This window comes from Salvelinus fontinalis, chromosome 3 (genome assembly GCF_029448725.1).
Source record: "Salvelinus fontinalis isolate EN_2023a chromosome 3, ASM2944872v1, whole genome shotgun sequence".
In the NCBI taxonomy this organism is placed as follows: Eukaryota; Metazoa; Chordata; class Actinopteri; order Salmoniformes; family Salmonidae; genus Salvelinus; species Salvelinus fontinalis.
This window is the reverse complement of record NC_074667.1, coordinates 39,636,309-39,658,770: the sequence shown is the minus strand read 5'-3', so window position 1 is coordinate 39,658,770 and position 22,462 is coordinate 39,636,309. Positions and strand designations below refer to the sequence as shown.

At 44.7% G+C, this 22,462-nt stretch overlaps 1 protein-coding gene across 1 annotated transcript; it reads right to left on the bottom strand.

The window, feature by feature from the left end:
• Nucleotides 1-16,099: 16,099 nt before the first annotated feature.
• LOC129847583 (mitochondrial intermembrane space import and assembly protein 40-A-like) lies at nt 16,100-22,354 on the bottom strand. Its single transcript, XM_055915339.1, has 3 exons — nt 21,078-22,354; nt 17,219-17,317; nt 16,100-16,989 (listed from the first exon to the last, which is right to left on the bottom strand). Exons 1-3 carry the CDS (start codon nt 21,097-21,099, stop codon nt 16,625-16,627), a joined length of 486 nt encoding a protein of 161 aa, XP_055771314.1. The 5' UTR covers nt 21,100-22,354; the 3' UTR covers nt 16,100-16,624.
• Between the last annotated feature and the right edge of the window lie 108 nt (nt 22,355-22,462).

Here is a 22,462-nt window from a genome sequence, read left to right as displayed (position 1 = left end):
TCCTGTACCTTTCTGACTGTATGGAACATTTCTTCCTCTCTTCCATAAGGCCCCATCATCTGCAAATAACGACCTTCCAAAATCCAGCTGTACCTGAGAGTAAACGTCATTGATCATGATTGAGAACAACAGAGGACTAATCACACTCCCCTGTGCTGTACCATTATCCACCATGTAGCTGCCTGAGAGAGACTTCCCCACCCTCACCTGGATAGACCTTCCAAACAGGAAATCCTTTATCCAGTTGTATGTTCTTCCTCCTACCCTCATAATATCAAGCTTGATTAACAACCCCTCCTTCCACATCATTTCATACGCCTTCTCCACATCAAAAAATACAGCTACAACAGTCTCCTTGTTCACCTGAGCCTACCTGACCCCTGCTTCTATGCAAAGCACTGGGCACATTGTCCCCCTACCCTTCCTGAATCCAATCTGATCTGGCAATACTAACCCCCTGCTCTCCAGGAAGTAAGTTAGCCTCTCCGTTATCATACGCTCCATAATCTTACATACATGTGATGTTAAGGCTATTGGCCAATAGCTTGTTGGCCTCGTCGGGTCCTTCCCTGGCTTCCGAATTGGTACCCCTACTGCCTCCTTCCAACTGCCTGGTAGTTTGCCCTCCTCCCACACTCTGTTGTACAACCCCAATACCTTATCCAGTGCCTCATCACCTCATCTTTCCCAGGTGAAGTTAACCCAACCTTACCTATTGCCCTTTTCACCTCTGCCATGATAAATGGTGCATTCAACGCATCATTTACATCCTCCCTCCTATCTAGCACTCCAGGATGCTCCTCTTTCGTTCTCTCTCTCTCCTCTGCCCTTCTGACAAATTTGCCGAGCTATGCACTTGGACAAATGCTTTGGCCATCATCTCTGCCTTCTTCTCATCTGTTACTGCCACATCCTTCCTACTCGTCAACACTGGATAATCCTACTCCCTTCTGACCCCACTCATCCTCTTAATCATCCCCCACACTTCTCCCACTGGTGTCACCCTTCCATTGGTGTCACAGAACCAACGCCAACATGACCTCTTTGCCTGACGGACCAGAGCCTGGGCCTGCTTATACTGAATCAGATGTTGGAAGTTATGTGTCCTTTTCAGTACTCTAAATGCCCTGTTCCTACTCCTCACCAATGCCCCACACTCCTCTGTCCACCACGGGACTGCTTTCCTCCTCGTCCTCCCTGAACTCTTAGGTATTGCCTCAGTAGCTGCCCCCACTAACGCTGTTCTCACCCAGTTTTTCATAGTATCCACTTCCCCTCTCATATCCACCTGAGCCATCACCTACTCACTTAACTGCTGAAACTGATCGCACTTTGCCCTTTCAAACACCCACCTGCCTACTCCCTTCACTGACACCTTCTCCTCCCTCCGGCCTACTGTGCATACTATGGGGTAATGATCACTCCCTACTGTCGACTCCTACCATACCTCCAACTCACAGATTCCTGCCATCGCACTAGATACCAGAGTGAGGTCTAATGCAGACTCTTAACCTGTAACTACATCAATCCTGGTCCCTCGGCCATCATTCAAGGCACAGCAGATCTTTCATTTCTATCAGATTTACCATCACTTGGCCATTTCCATCCACCCCCCTCTGACACAGATTATAGTAGTGTACTACCACTATCATCTCTCCTCTCAACCACACCTCCACCACCACATATTCCTGTACCTTTGCCTAGCATTGTGTAGAGAAGTCCTTGCTTTATGAAGGTGGCACATCCCCCCTCCCCCTACACCTCTGACCCTACCAACCTCTACATATCCCAGTATTATAAACTCCACATTTGGTTTGAGCCATGTTTCTTCCACACAAATCACATCAGGCTTAGTTGGCATATCCACAATTAATTGCTTGAACTCCTGCCCATTAGCCAACAGGTTCGAGCATTCCATGGTAGTACTACCACCATAACTGAGATCCAGTAATACATGGCTCCACCCTCAGCTGATTGAGGTCATCTTGAACCTCTTCCCATGTCAACCCTGTCATACTCAGATGTCTCCCAGCAGCTTCCACTATGAGCTTAATCTTCTCTGTTTTAGACTTTACTTCAGCAGTGCTGTTGATAACTCCTGCTATGAACGTCACCAGCTTTCTCTTATCTATGTATACCATATCGCCACCCGCCTGCACCGTAATCCCCGATCTAGATGCTCCTACCCATCTCTCTCTTGAACCTGTATCTCTCTGGACCTGGACCACCCTCACTGCTTCCGCATATGACACCGTTCTCTCCATTCTCACTTGTTGCACCTCCACTGCCTGCTTAATTTCCTCACACCCACTATATGCCACACTATGAGCACCCCCACAGCTGCAGCACTTTGTTTTACACCATCCCCACATTTCCCATACTCATCCTCCCCTCCACACCTGGCACATCTCTTTTTCTCTTTACAAGCTCTTGCCACATGCCCAAACCTCTGGCATTTGATCATTCCAGCTGTTCGACACCACCTTACACTTCCCTTTTTGCTTCACTCTGAGAGCTTTTTCCCTCTGCGCCATGTCCTTAAAGAACACCAACAAACTCCCATCTCTTAACACTTTAGCATTGACAACTTCCCCAATCAACTCTTATCAGCCGTCAACCTTATCAGACTCATCGCCCCCTACTATCCCTTCCTCCCTAAACTTCAGAATCACTTTATGCTCCTCCTCACCTCCATGCTTCCCTTGCTCTTCCCCAGAACCTTCTACCCCCGAACTGCCGCTAGCATTAGAAACTATGTTGCTCTCCTCAAACGTGCTTTTCTGCCTCCTCTCTGCCTCCATAGACCTCTCGCTCCCCTTCAAACCTCTATTCCCTTTCTCTCCCGCTTTCTTTTTCCTACTGCCTCTTTTATTTGTACCACTATGCTCCATACTTGCTTCACTTTCTTCTCCATCACGATCTCCTACCATCTCTAACCCAGTCACAGCACAGCTGTGCCGATGTAACGGTGGTCCTCCTCCTCTTCAACCGAAAAGGAGGAGTAGTGATGGAACCAAGGCGCAGCGGGTTGTGAACACATAATTTATTTAAAGAAAACACGAACTCAACTATAAACTAACAAAACAACAAACGGTGTAGACAGACCTGGACGACGAACTCACATAAACACGAAGAACGCACGAACAGGGAAAAATAGACTACACAAAATGATGATGTACAAAACAAACCGAACAGTCCCGTATGGTGCGACAAACACTGACACAGGAGACAACCACCCACAACGAACACTGTGAAACAACCTACCTAAATATGACTCTCAATTAGAGGAACGCCAAACACCTGCCTCTAATTAAGAGCCATACCAGGCAACCCATAAACCAACATAGAAACAGAAAACATAGAATGCCCACCCAAACTCACATCCTGACCAATTAACACATACAACAAACTAACAGAAATAGGTCAGGAACGTGACATAACCCCCCCCCATAAGGTGCGAACTCCGGGCGCACCAGCACAAAGTCTAGGGGAGGGTCTGGGTGGGCATCTGACCACGGTGGTGGCTCAGGCTCAGGGCGAGTCCCCACCCCACCATAGTCAATCCCAGCTTACCTCTCCCCCTACAAATGACCACCCTCATATTACCCCCACTTAATCTTTTGGGTAACATCGACACAAGGGGCAGCACCGGGATAGAGGGATAGCTCAGGACAGAGGGATAGCTCAGGACAGAGGGATAGCTCAGGACAGAGGGATAGCTCAGGATAGAGAGGTAGCTCAGGATAGAGAGGTAGCTCAGGATAGAGGGGCAACTCCGGACTGAAAGGCAGCTCCGGACAGAGAGACAGCTCCGGACAGAGAGACAGCTCTGGATAAATAGCCGCTCTGGGCTGAGGGACAGCTCATGACTGGCTGACGGCTCTGGACGCTCATGGCTGGCTGACGGCTCTGGACGCTCATGGCTGGCTGACGGCTCTGGACGCTCATGGCTCACTGACGGCTCTGGCAGATCCTGTCTGGTTGGCGGCTCTGGCAGATCCTGTCTGGTTGGCGGCTCTGGCAGATCCTGTCTGGTTGGCGGCTCTGGCAGATCCTGTCTGGTTGGCGGCTCTGGCAGATCCTGTCTGGTTGGCGGCTCTGGCAGATCCTGTCTGGTTGGCGGCTCTGGCAGATCCTGACTGACGAATGGCTCTAGCGGCTCCTGACTGACTAACGGCTCGGGACAGACGGGCGGCTCTAATGGCTCGGGACAGACGGATGGCTCAGACGGCGCTGGAGAGACGGATGGCTCAGACGGCGCTGGGGAGACGGATGGCTCAGACGGCGCTGGGGAGACGGATGGCTCAGACGGCGCTGGGGAGACGGATGGCTCAGACGGCGCTGGGGAGACGGATGGCTCAGACGGCGCTGGGGAGACGGACAATTCAGGCGCCGTTGGGCAGACGGCAGACTCTGGCCGGCTGAGACGCACTGTAGGCCTGGTGCGTGGTGCCGGAACTGGAGGCACCGGACTGGAGACACGCACTTCAAGCCTAGTGCGGGGAGCAGGGACAGGGCACACTGGACTCTCAAAACGTACTATATGCCTGGTGCGTGGTACCGGCACTGGTGGCACCGGGCTGAGTGCACGCACCTCAGGACGAGTACGGGGAGAAGGAACAGTGTGAACAGGGCTCCGGAGACGCACAGGTGGCTTAGTGCGTGGTGCCGGAACTGGAGGCACCGGACTGGAGACACGCACCATAGAGAGAGTGCGTGGAGGAGGAACAGGGCTCTGAAAACGCACTGGAAGCCTGGTGCGTGGTGTAGGCACTGGTGGTACTGGGCTGGGGGGGGGAGGTAGCGCCGGAAATACCGGACCGTGCAGGCGTATTGGCTCCCTTGAGCACTGAGCCTGCCCAACCTTACCTGGTTGAATGCAGGTGGAATAACCCGCACCGGGCTATGTAGGCGAACCGGGGACACCATGCATAAGGCTGGTGCCATGTAAGCCGGCCCAAGGAGACGTACTGGTGGCCAGATATGTAGAGCCGGCTTCATGGCACATGGCTCAATGCTCAATCTAGCCCTACCAGTGCGGGGAGGTGGAATAACCCGCACTGGGCTATGCACCCGTACAGGAGACACCGTGCGCTCTACTGCGTAACACAGCGTCTAACCGTACTCCCGCTCTCCACGGTTAGCCTGGGAAGTGGGCGCAGGTCTCCTACCTGCCCTTGGCCCACTACCTCTTAGCCACCCCCCCCCCAAGACATTTTTGGGTGGTACTCACGGGCTTTTCGGGCTTCCGTGCTAGAAGTGTCCCCTCATAACTCCGGTTCCCTTCTCCGGTTGCCTCTGCTCTCCTCAGTGCCTCCAGCTGTTCCCATGGGAGGCGATCCCTTCCAGCCAGGATCTCCTCCCATGTGTAGCAACCTTTCCCGTCCAAAACATCCTCCCAAGTCCATTCCTCCTTCTTGCGCTGTCCCTTCCTCCGATTTCCTCGCTGCTTGATTCCGGATTGGTGGGTGGTTCTGTAACGGTGGTCCTCCTCCTCTTCAACCGAAAAGGAGGAGTAGTGATGGAACCAAGGCGCAGCGGGTTGTGAACACATAATTTATTTAAAGAAAACACGAACTCGACTATAAACTAACAAAACAACAAACGGTGTAGACAGACCTGGACGACGAACTCACATAAACACGAAGAACACACGAACAGGGAAAAATAGACTACACAAAATGATGATGTACAAAACAAACCGAACAGTCCCGTATGGTGCGACAAACACTGACACAGGAGACAACCACCCACAACGAACACTGTGAAACAACCTACCTAAATATGACTCTCAATTAGAGGAACGCCAAACACCTGCCTCTAATTAAGAGCCATACCAGGCAACCCATAAACCAACATAGAAACAGAAAACATAGAATGCCCACCCAAACTCACGTCCTGACCAACTAACACATACAACAAACTAACAGAAATAGGTCAGGAACGTGACAGCCGAACCGCCGCCACATCGAGTAAAGTTTGATTGTTTGTTTGTCCGCTATTTCTAACTGTTCACACAACGTCCCTTCGTCCTCTCCACCGCCCTCTTTTCCCACCCTCGTTCTTCACGACTGTAGAAAGACTTCACTTCCCCGTTACAAAATCCTACTCCAAAGTGTTGTTTATTAGCCCCAACCCTCTGGGTGGACAACATGTCAGTTCATGCTACAAGAGCTCTGATAGGTTGGAGGACATCTGTGTTAGTTACTATAATTACTGTGTACGTCTATGGAAAGGGGGTGAGAACCACAAGCCGTTTTGTTGAAGTCAATGTACCCAGAGGTGGGGGGGGATAGCTGTCCTCTGGTTACACCACGGTGCTACCCTACAGAGTGCTGTTAAGGCTACTGTAGACCTTCATTGCAAAACAGTGTGTTTTAATTAATTATCTGGTGATGTGATTATATTTAATATAGTTTTTTTCTAAAAAGTACTACTTTTTTAATGTTTCACAATTTAAAAAAAATGAAATTCAGGATGGTCCTCCCCTTCCTCCTCTGAAGAGCCTCCACTGATGTAAATGTGATATGAACTGAATCAAACAAAAGTCTTACATCTCTGGGGTTCAATAGCAGAAGTTACCAATAGGCCACTTAGACTGTCCTGTATTTGACAGTGCCTTCAGAAAGTATTCATACCTCTTGGCTTATTCCACATTTTGTTGTGTTACAGCCTGATTTCAAAATAATGACAAAGTGAAAATGTTTTTAGAAATGTTTGCACATCTATTGAAAATAAAATAAAAAAATGTAATTTACGTAAGCATTCAACCCCAATGTAATACTTTGTAGAAGCACCATTGGCAGTGATTACAGTTTTGAGTCTTTCTGGGTAAGCCTCTAAGAGCTTTCCACACCTGGATTGTGCAACATTTGTCAATTTGTTATTTTAAAATTCTTCAAGCTCTGTCAAATTGGTTGTTGATCATTGCTAGACAACCATTTTCAGGTCTTGCCGTAGATCTTCAAGTATACTGAACAAAAATATAAACGCAATATAAGGAAGTCAGTCATTTGAAATACACTGCTCAAAAAAATAAAGGGAACACTTAAACAACACAATGTAACTCCAAGTCAATCACACTTCTGTGAAATCAAACTGTCCACCTAGGAAGCAACACTGATTGACAATAAATTTCACATGCTGTTGTGCAAATGGAATAGACAACAGGTGGAAATTATAGGCAATTAGCAAGACACCCCCAATAAAGGAATGGTTCTGCAGGTGGTGACCCCAGACCACTTCTCAGTTCCTATGCTTCCTGGCTGATGTTTTGGTCACTTTTGAATGCTGGCGGTGCTTTCACTCTAGTGGTAGCATGAGACGGAGTCTACAACCCACACAAGTGGCTCAGGTAGTGCAGCTCATCCAGGATGGCACATCAATGCGAGCTGTGGCAAGAAGGTTTGCTGTGTCTGTCAGCGTAGTGTCCAGAGCATGGAGGCGCTACCAGGAGACAGGCCAGTACATCAGGAGACGTGGAGGAGGCCGTAGGAGGGCAACAACCCAGCAGCAGGACCGCTACCTCCGCCTTTGTGCAAGGAGGAGCAGGAGGAGCACTGCCAGAGCCCTGCAAAATGACCTCCAGCAGGCCACAAATGTGCATGTGTCTGCTCAAACGGTCAGAAACAGACTCCATGAGGGTGGTATGAGGGCCCGACGTCCACAGGTGGGGGTTGTGCTTACAGCCCAACACCGTGCAGGACGTTTGGCATTTGCCAGAGAACACCAAGATTGGCAAATTCGCCACTGGCGCCCTGTGCTCTTCACAGATGAAAGCAGGTTCACACTGAGCACATGTGACAGAGTCTGGAGACGCCGTGGAGAACGTTCTGCTACCTGCAACATCCTCCAGCATGACCGGTTTGGCGGTGGGTCAGTCATGGTGTGGGGTGGCATTTCTTTGGGGGGCCGCACAGCCCTCCATGTGCTCGCCAGAGGTAGCCTGACTGCCATTAGGTACCGAGATGAGATCCTCAGACCCCTTGTGAGACCATATGCTGGTGCGGTTGGCCCTGGGTTCCTCGTAATGCAAGACAATGCTAGACCTCATGTGGCTGGAGTGTGTCAGCAGTTCCTGCAAGAGGAAGGCATTGATGCTATGGACTGGCCCGCCCGTTCCCCAGACCTGAATCCAATTGAGCACATCTGGGACATCATGTCTCACTCCATCCACCAACGCCACGTTGCACCACAGACTGTCCAGGAGTTGGCGGATGCTTTAGTCCAGGTCCGGGAGGAGATCCCTCAGGAGACCATCCGCCACCTCATCAGGAGTATGCCCAGGCGTTGTAGGGAGGTCATACAGGCACGTGGAGGCCACACACACTACTGAGCCTCATTTTGACTTGTTTTAAGGACATTACATCAAAGTTGGATCAGCCTGCAGTGTGGTTTTCCACTTTAATTTTGAGTGTGACTCCAAATCCAGACCTCCATGGGTTGATAAATTTGATTTCCATTGATAATTTTTCTGTGATTTTGTTGTCAGCACATTCAACTATGTAAAGAAAAAAGTATTTAATAAGAATATTTCATTCATTCAGATCTAGGATGTGTTATTTTAGTGTTCCCTTTATTTTTGTTGAGCAGTGTACATTAATTAGGCCCTAATCTATGGAGTTCACATGACTGGGAATACAGATGTGCATCTGTTGGTCACATATACCTTAAAAAAAGGTAGGGGTGTGGATCAGAAACCAGTCAGTATCTGATGTGACCACCATAAGCCTCATGCAGCGCGACACATATCCTTCGCATTGAGTTTATCAGGCTGTTGATTGTGACCTGTGGAATGTTGTCCCACTCCTGCAAAGTTACTGGATATTGGCGGGAACTCGAACAAGCTGTCATAGACGTCAATCCAGAGCATCCCAAACATGCTCAATGGGTGACATGTCTGGTGAGTAGGCAGGCCATGGAAGAACTGGAAAATGTTCAGCTTCCAGCAATTGTGTAAAGATCTTTGTGACATGGGGGCATGCATTATCATGCTGAAACATGAGGTGATTGTGGCAGATTAATGGCATGACAATGGGCTTCAGGATTTCACAGTGGTATCTCTGTGCATTCAAATTGACATTGATAAAATGCAAATGTGTTTGTTGCCTGCAGCTTATGCTTACCCCACCGTCACCTTGCGGCACTCTGTACACAACGTTGACATCAGCAAACTGCTCGCCCACACACCATACACGTGGTCTGTGAGGCCGGTTGGACGTACTGCCATAAGGAGGCTTATGGTAGAGAAATTAACATTCAATTCTCTGGCAACAGCTCTGGTGGACATTCCTGCAGTCAGCATGCCAATTGCATGCTCACTCAAAACATGGGACAGCTGAGGCATTGTGTTGTGACAAAATTGACATTTTAAAGTGGTATTTTATTGTCCCCAGCACAAGGCGCACCTGTGTAATGATCATGCTGTTTAATCAGCTTCTTGATATGCCACACCTGTCAAGTGGATGGATTATTTTGGCAAAAGATAAATGCTCACTAACAGGGACGTAAACTGATTTGTGCAGACAATTTGAGAGAAATAAGCTTTTTGTACGTATGGACAATTTCTGGGATATTTTATTTCAGCTCATGAAACATGGGACCAACACTTTACATGTTGTGTTTATATTTTTGTTCAGTGTAGATTTAAGTCAAAAAAGTAACTAGCCCACTCAGGAACCTTCACTATCTTCTTGGTAAGCAACTCCAGCGAAGATGTCGCCTTGTGTTTTAGGATATTGTCCTGCTGAAAGGTGAATACATCTCCCAGTCTCTGGTGGAAAGCAGACTGAACCAGATTTTCCCTGTGCTTAGCTCCATCCTGTTTCTTTTTTATCCTGAAAAACTCTCCAGTCCTTAATGATTACAAGCATGCCTAAAACATTATGCAACCACCATTATTGCTCAAACAATTGGAGAGTGGTACTCAGTAATTTGTTATATTGGATTTCCCCAAACATAACACTTTGTATTCAGGACCAACTTAATTGCTTTGGCAGTTTTTTGCAGTATTATTTTCATGTCTTGTTGCATGTTTTAGAAATGTTGTATTCTTTACAGACTTCCTTCTTTTCACTGTCCATTAAGTTAGTGTTGTAGAGTAACTACAATGTTGTTGATATGTCCTCAGTTTCCTCCGAGCAGTTTCCTTCCTCTCCGGCAACTAAGTTAGGAAGGACGCCTGTATATTTGTTGTGACTGGCTGTATTGATACACCATCCAAAGTACACCATCGGACACCAGCCAGCTTCAGCTCGGGCAAATACCTGCCAGTCTGCAGGCGCGATATCAACCCAGAGAATATAGGACTGCTTTTTCTCTACCACATCACCGGATTCCTGACGCAAGCTCTGGACAATTACACCGGATCATCGTCGCTAGCTAGCTACAACCAGGTGGCTACTACTGGCTAATACCTCTGTCCCGAAACAAGCACCAGTTAGCCTTGAGCTAGCCTCGAGCTAGGCCCATCTGCCGGCTAGCCGAAGAGGCCTACCAGCGAATTATTGGGCTACAATACCTCTTTTGCCAATTGGACTGGACCCTTTATTGCCGACACGGAGCCCCGCCGATCCATCACGACTGGTCTGCCGACGTAATTGTCCGAGGTGGTTTCAACAGGCTTTTCCATTGCGACGTTTCTGAATACCCATCTGCTAATTATTAGCTGTCTTATCGGCTGCTATCTAAATAAATATACCGGACAATTTTTTTTTCTTTTTTCCTGGGGCACTATATCTATTTTGCCAATTGAATCGATCCCCTCTACCACACGGAACCCCACTAATCTACCGACGGAAACGAACGAGGTGACAAAAAAAAAAAAAATAAAAACAGACCTCCATCCTATGTTATCTTGCTACCGATAGCCAGCTACCCGGCCAGCTGTCTGGATCGCCGTGCCCCCAACCAACCTCTACGCACTGGACCCTTATGATCACTCGATTAAGCATGCCTCTCCTTAATGTAAATATGCCTTGTCCATTGCTGTTCTGGTTAGTGTTTATTGGCTTATTTCACTGTAGAGCCTCTAGCCCTGCTCACTATATATCCAACCTCTCAGTTCCACCACCCACATATGCGATGACATCACCTGGTTTCAATGATGTTTCTAGAGACTATATCTCTCTCATCATCACCCATTACCTAGGTTTACCTCCACTGTATTCACATCCTACCATACGTTTGTCTGTACATTATTCCTTGAAGCTATTTTATCGCCCCCAGAAACTTCCTTTTACTCTCTGTTCTAGACGTTCCAAACGACCAATTCTCATAGCTTTTAGCCGTACCCTTATCCTACTCCTCCTCTGTTCCTCTGGTGATGTAGAGGTGAATCCAGGCCCTGCAGTACCTAGCTCCACTCCTATTCCCCAGGCGCTCTCTTTTGATGACTTCTGTAACCGTAATAGCCTTGGTTTCATGCATGTTAACATTAGAAGCCTCCTCCCTAAGTTTGTTTTGTTCACTGCTTTAGCACACTCTGCCAACCCAGATGTTTTAGCCGTGTCTGAATCCTGGCTTAGGAAGACCACCAAAAATTCTGACATTTTCATCCCTAACTACAAGATTTTCAGACAAGATAGAACGGCCAAAGGGGGCGGTGTTGCAATCTACTGCAAGGATTGCCTGCAGAGTTCTGTTTTACTATCCAGGTCTGTTCCGAAACAATTTGAACTCCTACTTTTAAAAATCCATCTCTCTAAAAACAAGTCTCTCACTGTTGCCGCCTGCTATTGACCACCCTCTGCCCCCAGCTGTGCTCTGGACACCATATGTGAACTGATTGCCCCCCATCTATCTTCAGAGCTTGTGCTGCTAGGCGACCTAAATTGGAACATGCTTAACACCCCAGCCATCCTACAATCTAAGCTTGATGCCCTCAATCTCACACAAATTATCAATGAACCTACCAGGTATCACCCCAATTCCGTAAACACGGGTACTCTCATAGACATCATCCTAACCAACTTGCCCTCCAAATACACCTCTGCTGTTTTCAACCAAGATCTCAGCGATCACTGCCTCATTGCCTGTATCCGTAATGGGTCAGCGATCAAACGACCTCCACTCATCACTGAGTCACTCAAACGCTCCCTGAAACACTTCAGCGAGCAGGCCTTTCTAATCGACCTGGCCGAGGTATCCTGGAAGGATATTGATCTCATCCCGTCAGTAGAGGATGCCTGGATATTTTTTTTAAATGCCTTCCTCACCATCTTGAATAAGCATGCCCCATTCAAGAAATTTAGAACCAGGAACAGATATAGCCCTTGGTTCTCTCCTGACCTGACTGCCCTTAACCAACAGAAAAACATCCTATGGCGTTCTGCATTAGCATCGAACAGCCCCCGTGATATGCAACTTTTCAGGGAAGCTAGAAACCAGTATACACAGGCAGTTAGAAAAGCCAAGGCTAGCTTTTTCAAGCAGAAATTTGCTTCCTGCAACACAAACTCAAAAAGGTTCTGGGACACTGTAAAGTCCATGGAGAATAAGAACACCTCCTCCCAGCTTCCAACTGCACTGAAGATAGGAAATACTGTCACCACCGACAAATCCATTATAATTGAGAATTTCAATAAGCATTTTTCTACGGCTGGCCATGCTTTCCACCTGGCTACCCCTACCCCGGTCAACAGCACTGCCCTCCCCTCTGCTACTCGCCCAAGCCTTCCCCATTTCTCTTTCTCCCAAATACAGTCAGCTGATGTTCTGAAAGAGCTGCAAAATCTGGACCCTTACAAATCAGCCGTGCTAGATAATCTGGACCCTTTCTTTCTAAAACTATCTGCTGAAATTGTTGCCACCCCTATTACCAGCCTTTTCAACCTCTCTTTCGTGTCGTCTGAGATTCCCAAAGATTGGAAAGCAGCTGCGGTTATCCCCCTCTTCAAAGGGGGAGACACTCTAGACCCAAACTGCTACAGACCTATATCTATCCTACCCTGCCTTTCTAAGGTCTTCGAAAGCCAAGTCAACAAACAGATTACCGACCATCTCGAATCCCACCATACCTTCTCCGCTATGCAATCTGGTTTCAGAGCTGGTCATGGGTGCACCTCAGCCACGCTCAAGGTCATAAACGATATCTTAACCGCTATCGATAGGAAACAGTACTGTGCAGCCATATTCATTGACCTGGCCAAGGCTTTTGACTCTGTCAATCACCACATCCTCATCGGCAGACTCGACAGCCTTGGTTTCTCTAATGATTGCCTCGCCTGGTTCACCAACTACTTCTCTGATCGAGTTCAGTGTGTCAAATCGGAGGGTCTGTTGTCCGGACCTCTGGCAGTCTCTATGGGGGTGCCACAGGGTTCAATTCTTGGACCGACTCTCTTCTCTGTATACATCAATGATGTCGCTCTTGCTGCTGGTGAGTCTCTGATCCACCTCTACGCAGACGACACTATTCTGTATACTTCTGGCCCTTCTCTTGACACTGTGTTAACAACCCTCCAGGCGAGCTTCAATGCCATACAACTCTCCTTCCGTGGCCTCCAATTGCTCTTAAATACAAGTAAAACTAAATGCATGCTCTTCAACCGATCGCTGCCTGCACCTGCCCGCCTGTCCAGCATCACTACTCTGGACGGCTCTGACTTAGAATATGTGGACAACTACAAATACCTAGGTGTCTGGTTAGACTGTAAACTCTCCTTCCAGACTCACATCAAGCATCTCCAATCCAAAGTTAAATCTAGAATCGGCTTCCTATTCCGCAACAAAGCATTCTTCACTCATGCTGCCAAACATACCCTTGTAAAACTGACCATCCTACCAATCCTCGACTTCGGTGATGTCATTTACAAAATAGCCTCCAAAATCCTACTCAATAAATTGGATGCAGTCTATCACAGTGCCATCCGTTTTGTCACCAAAGCCCCATATACTACCCACCACTGCGACCTGTACGCTCTCGTTGGCTGGCCCTCGCTTCACACTCGTCGCCAAACCCACTGGCTCCAGGTCATCTACAAGACCCTGCTAGGTAAAGTCCCCCCTTATCTCAGCTCGCTGGTCACCATAGCAACGCCCACCCGTAGCACGCGCTCCAGCAGGTATATCTCTCTGGTCACCCCCAAAACCAATTCTTCCTTTGGCCGCCTCTCCTTCCAGTTCTCTGCTGCCAATGACTGGAACGAACTACAAAAATCTCTGAAACTGGAAACACTTATCTCCCTCACTAGCTTTAAGCACCAGCTGTCAGAGCAGCTCATAGATTACTGCACCTGTACATAGCCCATCTATAATTTAGCCCAAACAACTACCTCTTTACCTACTGTATTTATTTATTTTGCTCCTTTGCACCCCATTATTTCTATCTCTACTTTGCACCTTCTTCCACTGCAAACCAACCATTCCAGTGTTATTTTTTTAACTTGCTATATTGTATTTACTTCGCCACCATGGCCTTTTTATATTTATTTATTTATATATATATTTTGTTTGCCTTCACCTCCCTTATCTCACCTCACTTGCTCATATTGTATATAGACTTATTTTCACTGTATTATTGACTGTATGTTTGTTTTACTCCATGTGTAACTATGTGTTGTTGTATGTGTCGAACTGCTTTGCTTTATCTTGGCCAGGTCGCAATTGTAAATGAGAACGTGTTCTCAATTTGCCTACCTGGTTAAATAAAGGTGAAATAAAATAAAAATAAAATAATTAACTTCACCATGCTCAAAGGGAAATTCAATGTCTGTTTTTTTTTAACCTATCTAGCAAGAGGTGCCTTTCTTCACGAGGCATTGTAAAACCTCCCTGGTCTTTTTGGTTGAATGTGTTTGAAATTCACTGCTCAACCCCACACATATAATTAACAGATAATTCATTGTATGTGTGGGGTACAGAGGTAGTCATTCAAAAATCATGTTAAACATTATTATTGCACATAGAGTGAGTCCATGCAACTCGTGACTTGTTAAACAAATGTGTACTCCTGAACTTATTTAAGCTTGCCATAACAAAGGGGTTGCATACTTATTGACTCAAGATATTTCAGATTTTCATTATCCATTAATTTGTAAAAATATTGAAAAACATAATTCCACTTTACCAATATGGAGTATTGTGTGGAGGCCAGTGACACAAAATTGAAATTGTATCCATTTTAAATTCAGGCTGTAACACAACAAAATGTGGAAAAGGTGAAGGGGTTTGAATACTTTCTGAAGGCACTGTAGCTTCTATTGCGTTCCCATTTCATATATATTTTTAAGCTTTCAGCTATCCATAAACAATACATAGAGTACCTTACAAAAGTATTCTGACTCATTGGATTTTTTCACATTTTGTCTTACAAAGAGGGATTAAAATGGATTTGTCATTTTTTGTCAACAATTAAAACAAAATAATCTGAAATATAAAGTGGATTAATACATTCAAGCCTAAATTAGTTCAGGAGTAACATTTAGTTTAACAAATCACATAATAAGTTACATGATCTTTGAATGACTAAAAAAACAGCAAAGGAATACACTTCATGGCCCAAATGCAAAGCCTTGTGTTGGATTTGACCCCAACATAACACATGAGTAACTGCCTTTCTTTTCAAGCATTGTGGTGGCTGCATCATGGAATGTGTTTTTCTGGATAAAAATTAAGGGCATGGAGCTAAGCACAGGCAACAAACTAGAGGAAAACCTGCTTCAGTCTGCTTTACACCAGAGACTAGGAGAGGTCTTCACCTTTCAGCAGGAAAATAACCTACAACACAAGGCCAACTCTACCAAGACGACAGTGAATGTTCCTGAGTGGCCAAGTTAGTTTTGACTTAAATCTGCTTAAATCTATGGCAAGACTTTTTATTTCTGCTCGAAAATCTAGCCATGATCCCCAACATCTTGACAGAGCTTGAAGAATTTTAAAATAGTAAAATGGGCAAATATTGCACATTCCAGGTGTGTAAAGCTCTTATAGACTTACCCAAGAAGACTCACAGCTGTTATCACTGCCAAAGGTGTTTCTAACATGTATTGACTCATGGAGATGAATACTTATGCAACGACTATATTTTAGTTATTTCATTTCTATTCAACTTTTTTCTTTCACTGACAGTCTTTTTTGTAGATTTGTTGACAAAAAAAAAGAGAATTAAATCAATTTTAATCTCACTTTGTAAGACAACAAAATGTGAGGAAGTCCAAGGGGTCTGAATACTTTTGCAAGGCACCCACAGAATCTGAAAAAATTGGAAAATAAAAATGAAAAACCAGGTGTGAATTAAATATATAAGACAAATGGAAAAATAAAGAAAAAGTAGAAATTACATTTTTAAAATACAAAAAGCAATTACTAATGGACTTTATAGTAAAGAGAACAATCAATACAAAAACAGAACATGAGTAATGGCAAAGGATAGCACAGCACATGGTCTTATTTTTTTCCTGAAGGAGCAAAAAGAGATAAATATACACACACCTAGAGTCAAGTTATCCCATCTTTTTTCTTACCCTTCTCCCTCTACAAGTCTCTTTTATTCTATGAGCAAAACCTGATCTGGGTTAGAGTGGGGGGGGGGGAATAGTCAACACGTTCATTTATCAGTTTAAATAATTGATACAAAAAGGATCACCTTAACACATCCATAGAAAGGGCTTGTTGTGAATCGTGCTCAGTCTGAGCTGTTTGAGGGTGGTGGGGTGTCAGCAGGGGCAGTGGAAGTGCTAGAGTCTTGTACAGGGGCTGCAAGTGTAGGGGTAGCGGTTGGTTCAGGGGCAGAGTCTTGTTTGGAGGGATCTATTTCAGATGGCCCTCCCTGGGTCTCCTTGTCGTCCTCCTGGGGGTAGAGTTCTGGGTATCTCTGCATACACTCCTGCATGCCCCTGAATTGCTCCAGGCACTCTGAGCCCTTCACCTCCTCCTTGCTGTAGTGGAAACAGGAGAAGGCCTCCTTAAACGATGCTCCACAGGGACCGCTGGCCATCCCTCCCAGACAGGGGCAGTTCCAGTTGATCTCCCCATTGGGCAGGATCAGACCTTGGGAGGAGACAAAGAAAAAGGGAAACAGATACTAATTATACCAGAAAGGAGTGCAACTCTATTAGGTTACTGGTTATCACAGAGGGCAGCAAGTCTGGCCAATGTCACAACAAACCCATGAAAACATGTAAGGCATGGGGCATGTCCTCATGTCAATCTAGTTAGCAATTGAGCTAATCTGGGCTCAATGGAATCTAATTGAGAAGCACTACTCCTCTCTACTCACCTCGTTCTTCATAGGGGTCATCAGGATCCTCCTCCACCAGCTCAGCGTTGCTCGGTGTTTCATGGTCCTCCTTAGTCACAAAGATGACACGGTCCTTACCTGGTGTGGAGAGGACAGGCCGATATCAGTGAGAATAGTCTCCGCTGACTCAAGTGGCATGAAGAGGATTATGGACTGGAGTTAGTCAACCCTAATATGTCCAATCAAATACTATTTACTTATACATAGTCAAATGTGATGTAAATTAATGGCCAGCCAATTTATATTTCAGGTTATTCTGCAACTTCGGGCACTTTGGCTGTGCAAACTTTCAGAAATTAAAACTTATTCAAACACCATATTACCAGTATTGTACTTGTCTTTGATTTGTCTAGAAACTATATCTGATAATGGCTGCGATCATACTATTCAGGAATGCATATATTTTTGTAATTTTCCCCCAGACAAATGTAATTTCCATCCCTTCATTAAACATACATTTTAGTTGAAAATGAAATCATATAATTGATCTTTAACGGATTTCTAATACATTTGTACATGAACTTGTATTGAATATTATTTTAAGTGATTAAGGTTTTCCTAATATGAATAATTCAACATGACGCCTGAATGTATAAACTTGCCTTGGTGACAGCTGAAAATTATCATGAAAAATAAGATATTTCCACCCAACCTTTGTGTGGGATTATGATAACCATATGATTTCCATATCTAAAACAAATAAAATGTATGTAAATTATACATAATATACTAATTTACCTCAAAAATATGGGTTGTGATGGAAATGACAAGGTGTGGTGGAAATGACATTAAAAAAAAAATATATATATATATATATATTTTTTTTTTTACAATGTATGAAAACAATATTTTACTGCAAATAATTTGAACAACCATTGTTACACGTTTCATTAATATAAGACAAAGTAAGATTCAAAACATTGGAATTAGCACCTTTTCAACATGAGAACAATGTGTTGTCCTTGACTACACTTAGATGCTACAAATATAAATTCTAGCACATATAGAGGGAAGAGTTCATTGAGAGCTACACATGTTTTATTTAATGTATGATTTTATTCCCTGCTTTGTATGTAATGTATAGGGAGTTTCCAAGTGTATCTAAGGCTTAGAAAGAGAGCTAAGTTCCTCCCAGACCAAGGCATCCAGCTCCATGTGCCTTTTGGACCCTGGATGGGGCTCAGGGACAAGTCCATGCACATGCTGTGGTCTGTACCATATGATGTCATCTCTCATTGGCCATTTTCACAGGTAGTTCTCTGCAAAGTCAATATGCACAATGATCTCCTCTTTCCCCAGATTCTCTTAATTCTCTCCGTTTGGAGTATTGGTGTGGAATGTTGTACACGTGTTTCCCCAACTTCTCTTTCAATCCTTTGGAGAAGTCCTCCAATAGAATCTACAGTGTGCCACATACCTTTTATTTTACTGTCAAATGTACCGTGAACTTCTCCCATGTGTCCCTCTGTTTTTCCACTCAAACCACCATGTCTGCTCACCAGCATCAAAATCAGATGTTTCAAGCTCTTTTGCTTGACAAAGGGAGCACTCTCCATACATGCACTCTTTCTTCGGGTTCTCTCAGCACAAAGACTCAATAACTTTCTCAATGTTGCTGCAGCTGATCACTTTGTGATCCTGTAGTTTGTCCGCCATGAACTGGATGTTGGCGTGGGTTTTTCAGAGACATGTGTCCCTATCCTGGACTGCTGGCTTGACAACCCAAAAAGGACATCTTTTCCAGATTTCACAGTAGGAAATTTGAATTTCTGAATATTCCCTCAAACTTCTGATAAAGGTTCTGAATTGTGCCATTCAAGAAGCGCTTCTGCTTTTTCTTCTTGTTCCTCGTTAGTGGGTCCTTTTTCCCTGTTGTTGCTCTGCTGTTGTCACCACGTTCACAGAATCTAGTCATTTTCTCTTCTGTGGCAGTGCTAATTCTGTTACACTGATTTTTCCTGGAGTAATGAAGACTTGATGGTCTGTTTTCATTTGCCCTCATTGCTTTAGCGTTTTTGAAGCAACTTGTTTGTCCTTGGCACCTGACATTTTTTAATACTTTTGTTTTAACTCTGCAATGATGGCATTTTGAAACAATAAAATCCTTCTCAAGTTCTTCAGCGGTCCCTTCATTTGCTGTTTTGTCTTTGGGGAATCTTGTCTCTCCATTTGGTTCATCAGTCGATCATATACAAAAAAAGGTTTCTCAGCTTTCCGTAAAGCATTATCAAGTTTGATGTTTGTCATACTAAGGTCTCTGTATGCTTTTGATCGACCTCTTCCAACCTTTTTCCTTCCAGCAAGTATTCGACTTCTCATTCCTGTTACAAGACGACGAGGAAGGGGTATCAGGGTCTGCATCAGCGGCAGGCAAGTTAGGGGCAGGTATGTTAGCCTCATGTTCTGGCTGCAAGTCATCTGGTGACTGAGGTGGTATGTTGCCTGATAAGTAGGTCTCCATTGCAACTGTTCTCTTTAAAGTCTGTCTTCTATTCTGTTGGTTGCATTTCCATTGCCTTCTCTTGTTTCTTTGTTCTTGCTTTGTAAGCTCAGAGATAGATTTCACTTCTCCCTTTTCTTCCAGTATCTCTCCCTGACTTTTGGTAGATTTTCCTGGTATCGTATAGGATTTTTATTTATTTTGTTTCTATATGGTCTGTGACCTCTGTGCTGTTTTATGTGGCATCTTTTAAGAATAAAGACAAACACTACTTAGTTTTCAAATTGTGCACACCTTGGAGCATTTTCTAGATTCAATTAATTTAAAACATGATTAAATAAGCCTAAAGAAAAAAACAAGTAATGTAAAAACAAGATAACTGATGTGTCATTTCCACCACACTTAAGTTTGTGATGGAAATGACTGATGGAAATTACACTTCTACAGTTTCTGAAAAAATTTGACAGACTGCTCAGCATGCTTTGGTTAGTATTACAGCTAGCATATAGTTTATACTAAATACATAAAAATATACTTTTTTTTCAAAAGTTCTACCACAAATTAAAGAAATTATAGCCTGTTTGGAAATGACTGACAATTAAAATATTCTCTACACAAGCAATATTTACCTCGATTTTTCTTAAACTTCTGGACATCACATCTGGAACAACTGTCCACTGCAGCCATGTGCTTCAGTGTCACAATATGTTTCCATGGTAACTAAATTAACATTCTATTGAAAACTTTATTAAGAGGTATTTTGTCCTTAATGGTGGAAATGACACCACTTCCAAAGGTGTAAAAGGTGTCAAAAAAACAATATAAAGGGCATTCTCACAAATATTGATATAGATTTTATTTAATTGACTCTGTATTACATAACATTATATAAATGTGTAATTATTAATGTTCTCATAGAAAAACATATTAGTTTAAAAGCCTGGGTCAGGGACAAGGGCAAAATAGTTAAATTGAGGTATAAAATGCATCTGAAAAGTAGCTAAAAGACTTGATAGAGAGGCGTTTAAAAGGGTATGGGGTGATTACAGTGTGAACGTAACATACAAATATTTGTTTTATTTTTTATAAAATCCCCAAAATTGACCCGAGGACATAGAAGTGCCCGTAGTTGCATTATCACCCATTCATAAGTTATCACACCGACAGCAGTCCGTCTACTTGTACTGAAACACACCATGCCTGAAATCAGCGACATAGATTTTCCAAATCTATCTCTGGCTGAACCTGGTTCTACAAGCATTGGAGACAAACAATGCCTCGTTCTACGTAGAATCATAATTATAAAATACAATGATCGAGCAACGTTAGCTAGCTAGCTACTGCATCTAACCAGTTTGAAGAGAAGCGGTCATTCATTCACACAGCATGTAACGTTACCTTCCTCCTTGACTGAGGACATTTCTTCGGTGTGTGGTGTCTACTGACGTGTTGTGCCCTTCAAGGTGTCCCTACGGTGCCGAGTTTCCCGACTGATGTTATACTACTTTATCAATTACAAAAAGATAATAATTTGGTATTGTATAGCTAGCTAGCTAGCTGTTTCACAACTACTTCATCGTTCACATAACCCACGTTTTTTGTGTCAGTGCATCTGAGGACGTAAGAACGAAGGACCCATTTTAGCTGCCCCTCTTAGTTCCTGACATAAATTCTTATGGAACTGTCAAATACTTAGGTTGCAGTCCAAACACTTAAAAGACACACCCTCGTCATATGCCCTTGGGGAATCGCCGCAGCCATATTTGTCGTCGGTCCAAATGATTAGCCAAGCAAGGAAAGTTTGCAATTTAAGCCCCTGAGCCCTCGTTTCTAATGGAGTTTGCGAGTGTACAATTATGTTCACGTCGGGCCTGAAACGCCCCATAATTCAATTCGCGATGATTGTAAATCCGCTAAGAAAAGTCCGCTAAAACTGTAAACCTCAACGTTAATACGGAGTTAACATACGCGTTTGACTAAGGCCGATTTATGCTTGATGTAATCTGGTCCAGTTAACGGAGGCCAAATCAAGCTCTACCACATCACGGTGCGCCTCCCAAATGTTGTAACAATGTGTAGGGCTCCATATAGCTCCGCACTGACATGATTGGTTGAAGGTAGGTGGGGGCAGTGCGTCATGTATAAACACAAACACACTTCCTTAAACTCTGCTTCTCGAAGTGCAAGAAGTATGAATGCCCTGACTTATGTAGAGGCCACATTGCAGTAAATACTGTATGGCCAATTCGATGCTTGAATGACCATACATTGGCTTTTAATGACCATAAATTGTCAACCAATCTTGTCAATGCAGAGCTATACGGAGCCATCCGCATTGTTAAAACATTTGGGAGGCGCACGGCGATTCGGTACACAACTCTCCATACAGTCTTCGGGCCACATGGCCATATCAAGCATAAATCGGCTTTAATGTACAGGTGTGACTTGAAATGCTGTCATACGGCCTCTGCAGAAGTCAGGGCATTCATACTTCATGCGTTTCGTGGAGCAGAGCTGTTGTTAAGGAAGTGGGTTTGTGTTTATACAGGCCTTCCGCCTCCACCTAACGTCAACCAATCATGTCAATGCGGAGCTATAGAGCCCTCTTTAAAATATTTGGGAGGTGTACGCTCGATTTGGCCTCCGCAAGCTCAGCAATTGCATCACACCCTCTGTAACAGTTTTGCTCCCGTTCCTCTCCTCGCCCCTACCTGGGATCGAAACAGGGACCCTCTGCACACAGACAACAGCCACCCTAGACGCATCGTTACCCATCCGTCCAC

What these genes read in the sequence shown, in the direction of transcription:
- LOC129847583 (XM_055915339.1), bottom strand. Translation starts at nt 21,099, where the DNA reads ATGTCCTCAGTCAAGGAGGAAG. An exon ending in GTCCTCAGTCAAGGAGGAAG is followed by an intron (nt 17,318 to 21,077) that starts GTAACGTTACAT and finishes TCTCCACACCAG; the next exon opens with GTAAGGACCGTGTCATCTTT. An exon ending in TGACCCCTATGAAGAACGAG is followed by an intron (nt 16,990 to 17,218) that starts GTGAGTAGAGAG and finishes TCTCCTCCCAAG; the next exon opens with GTCTGATCCTGCCCAATGGG.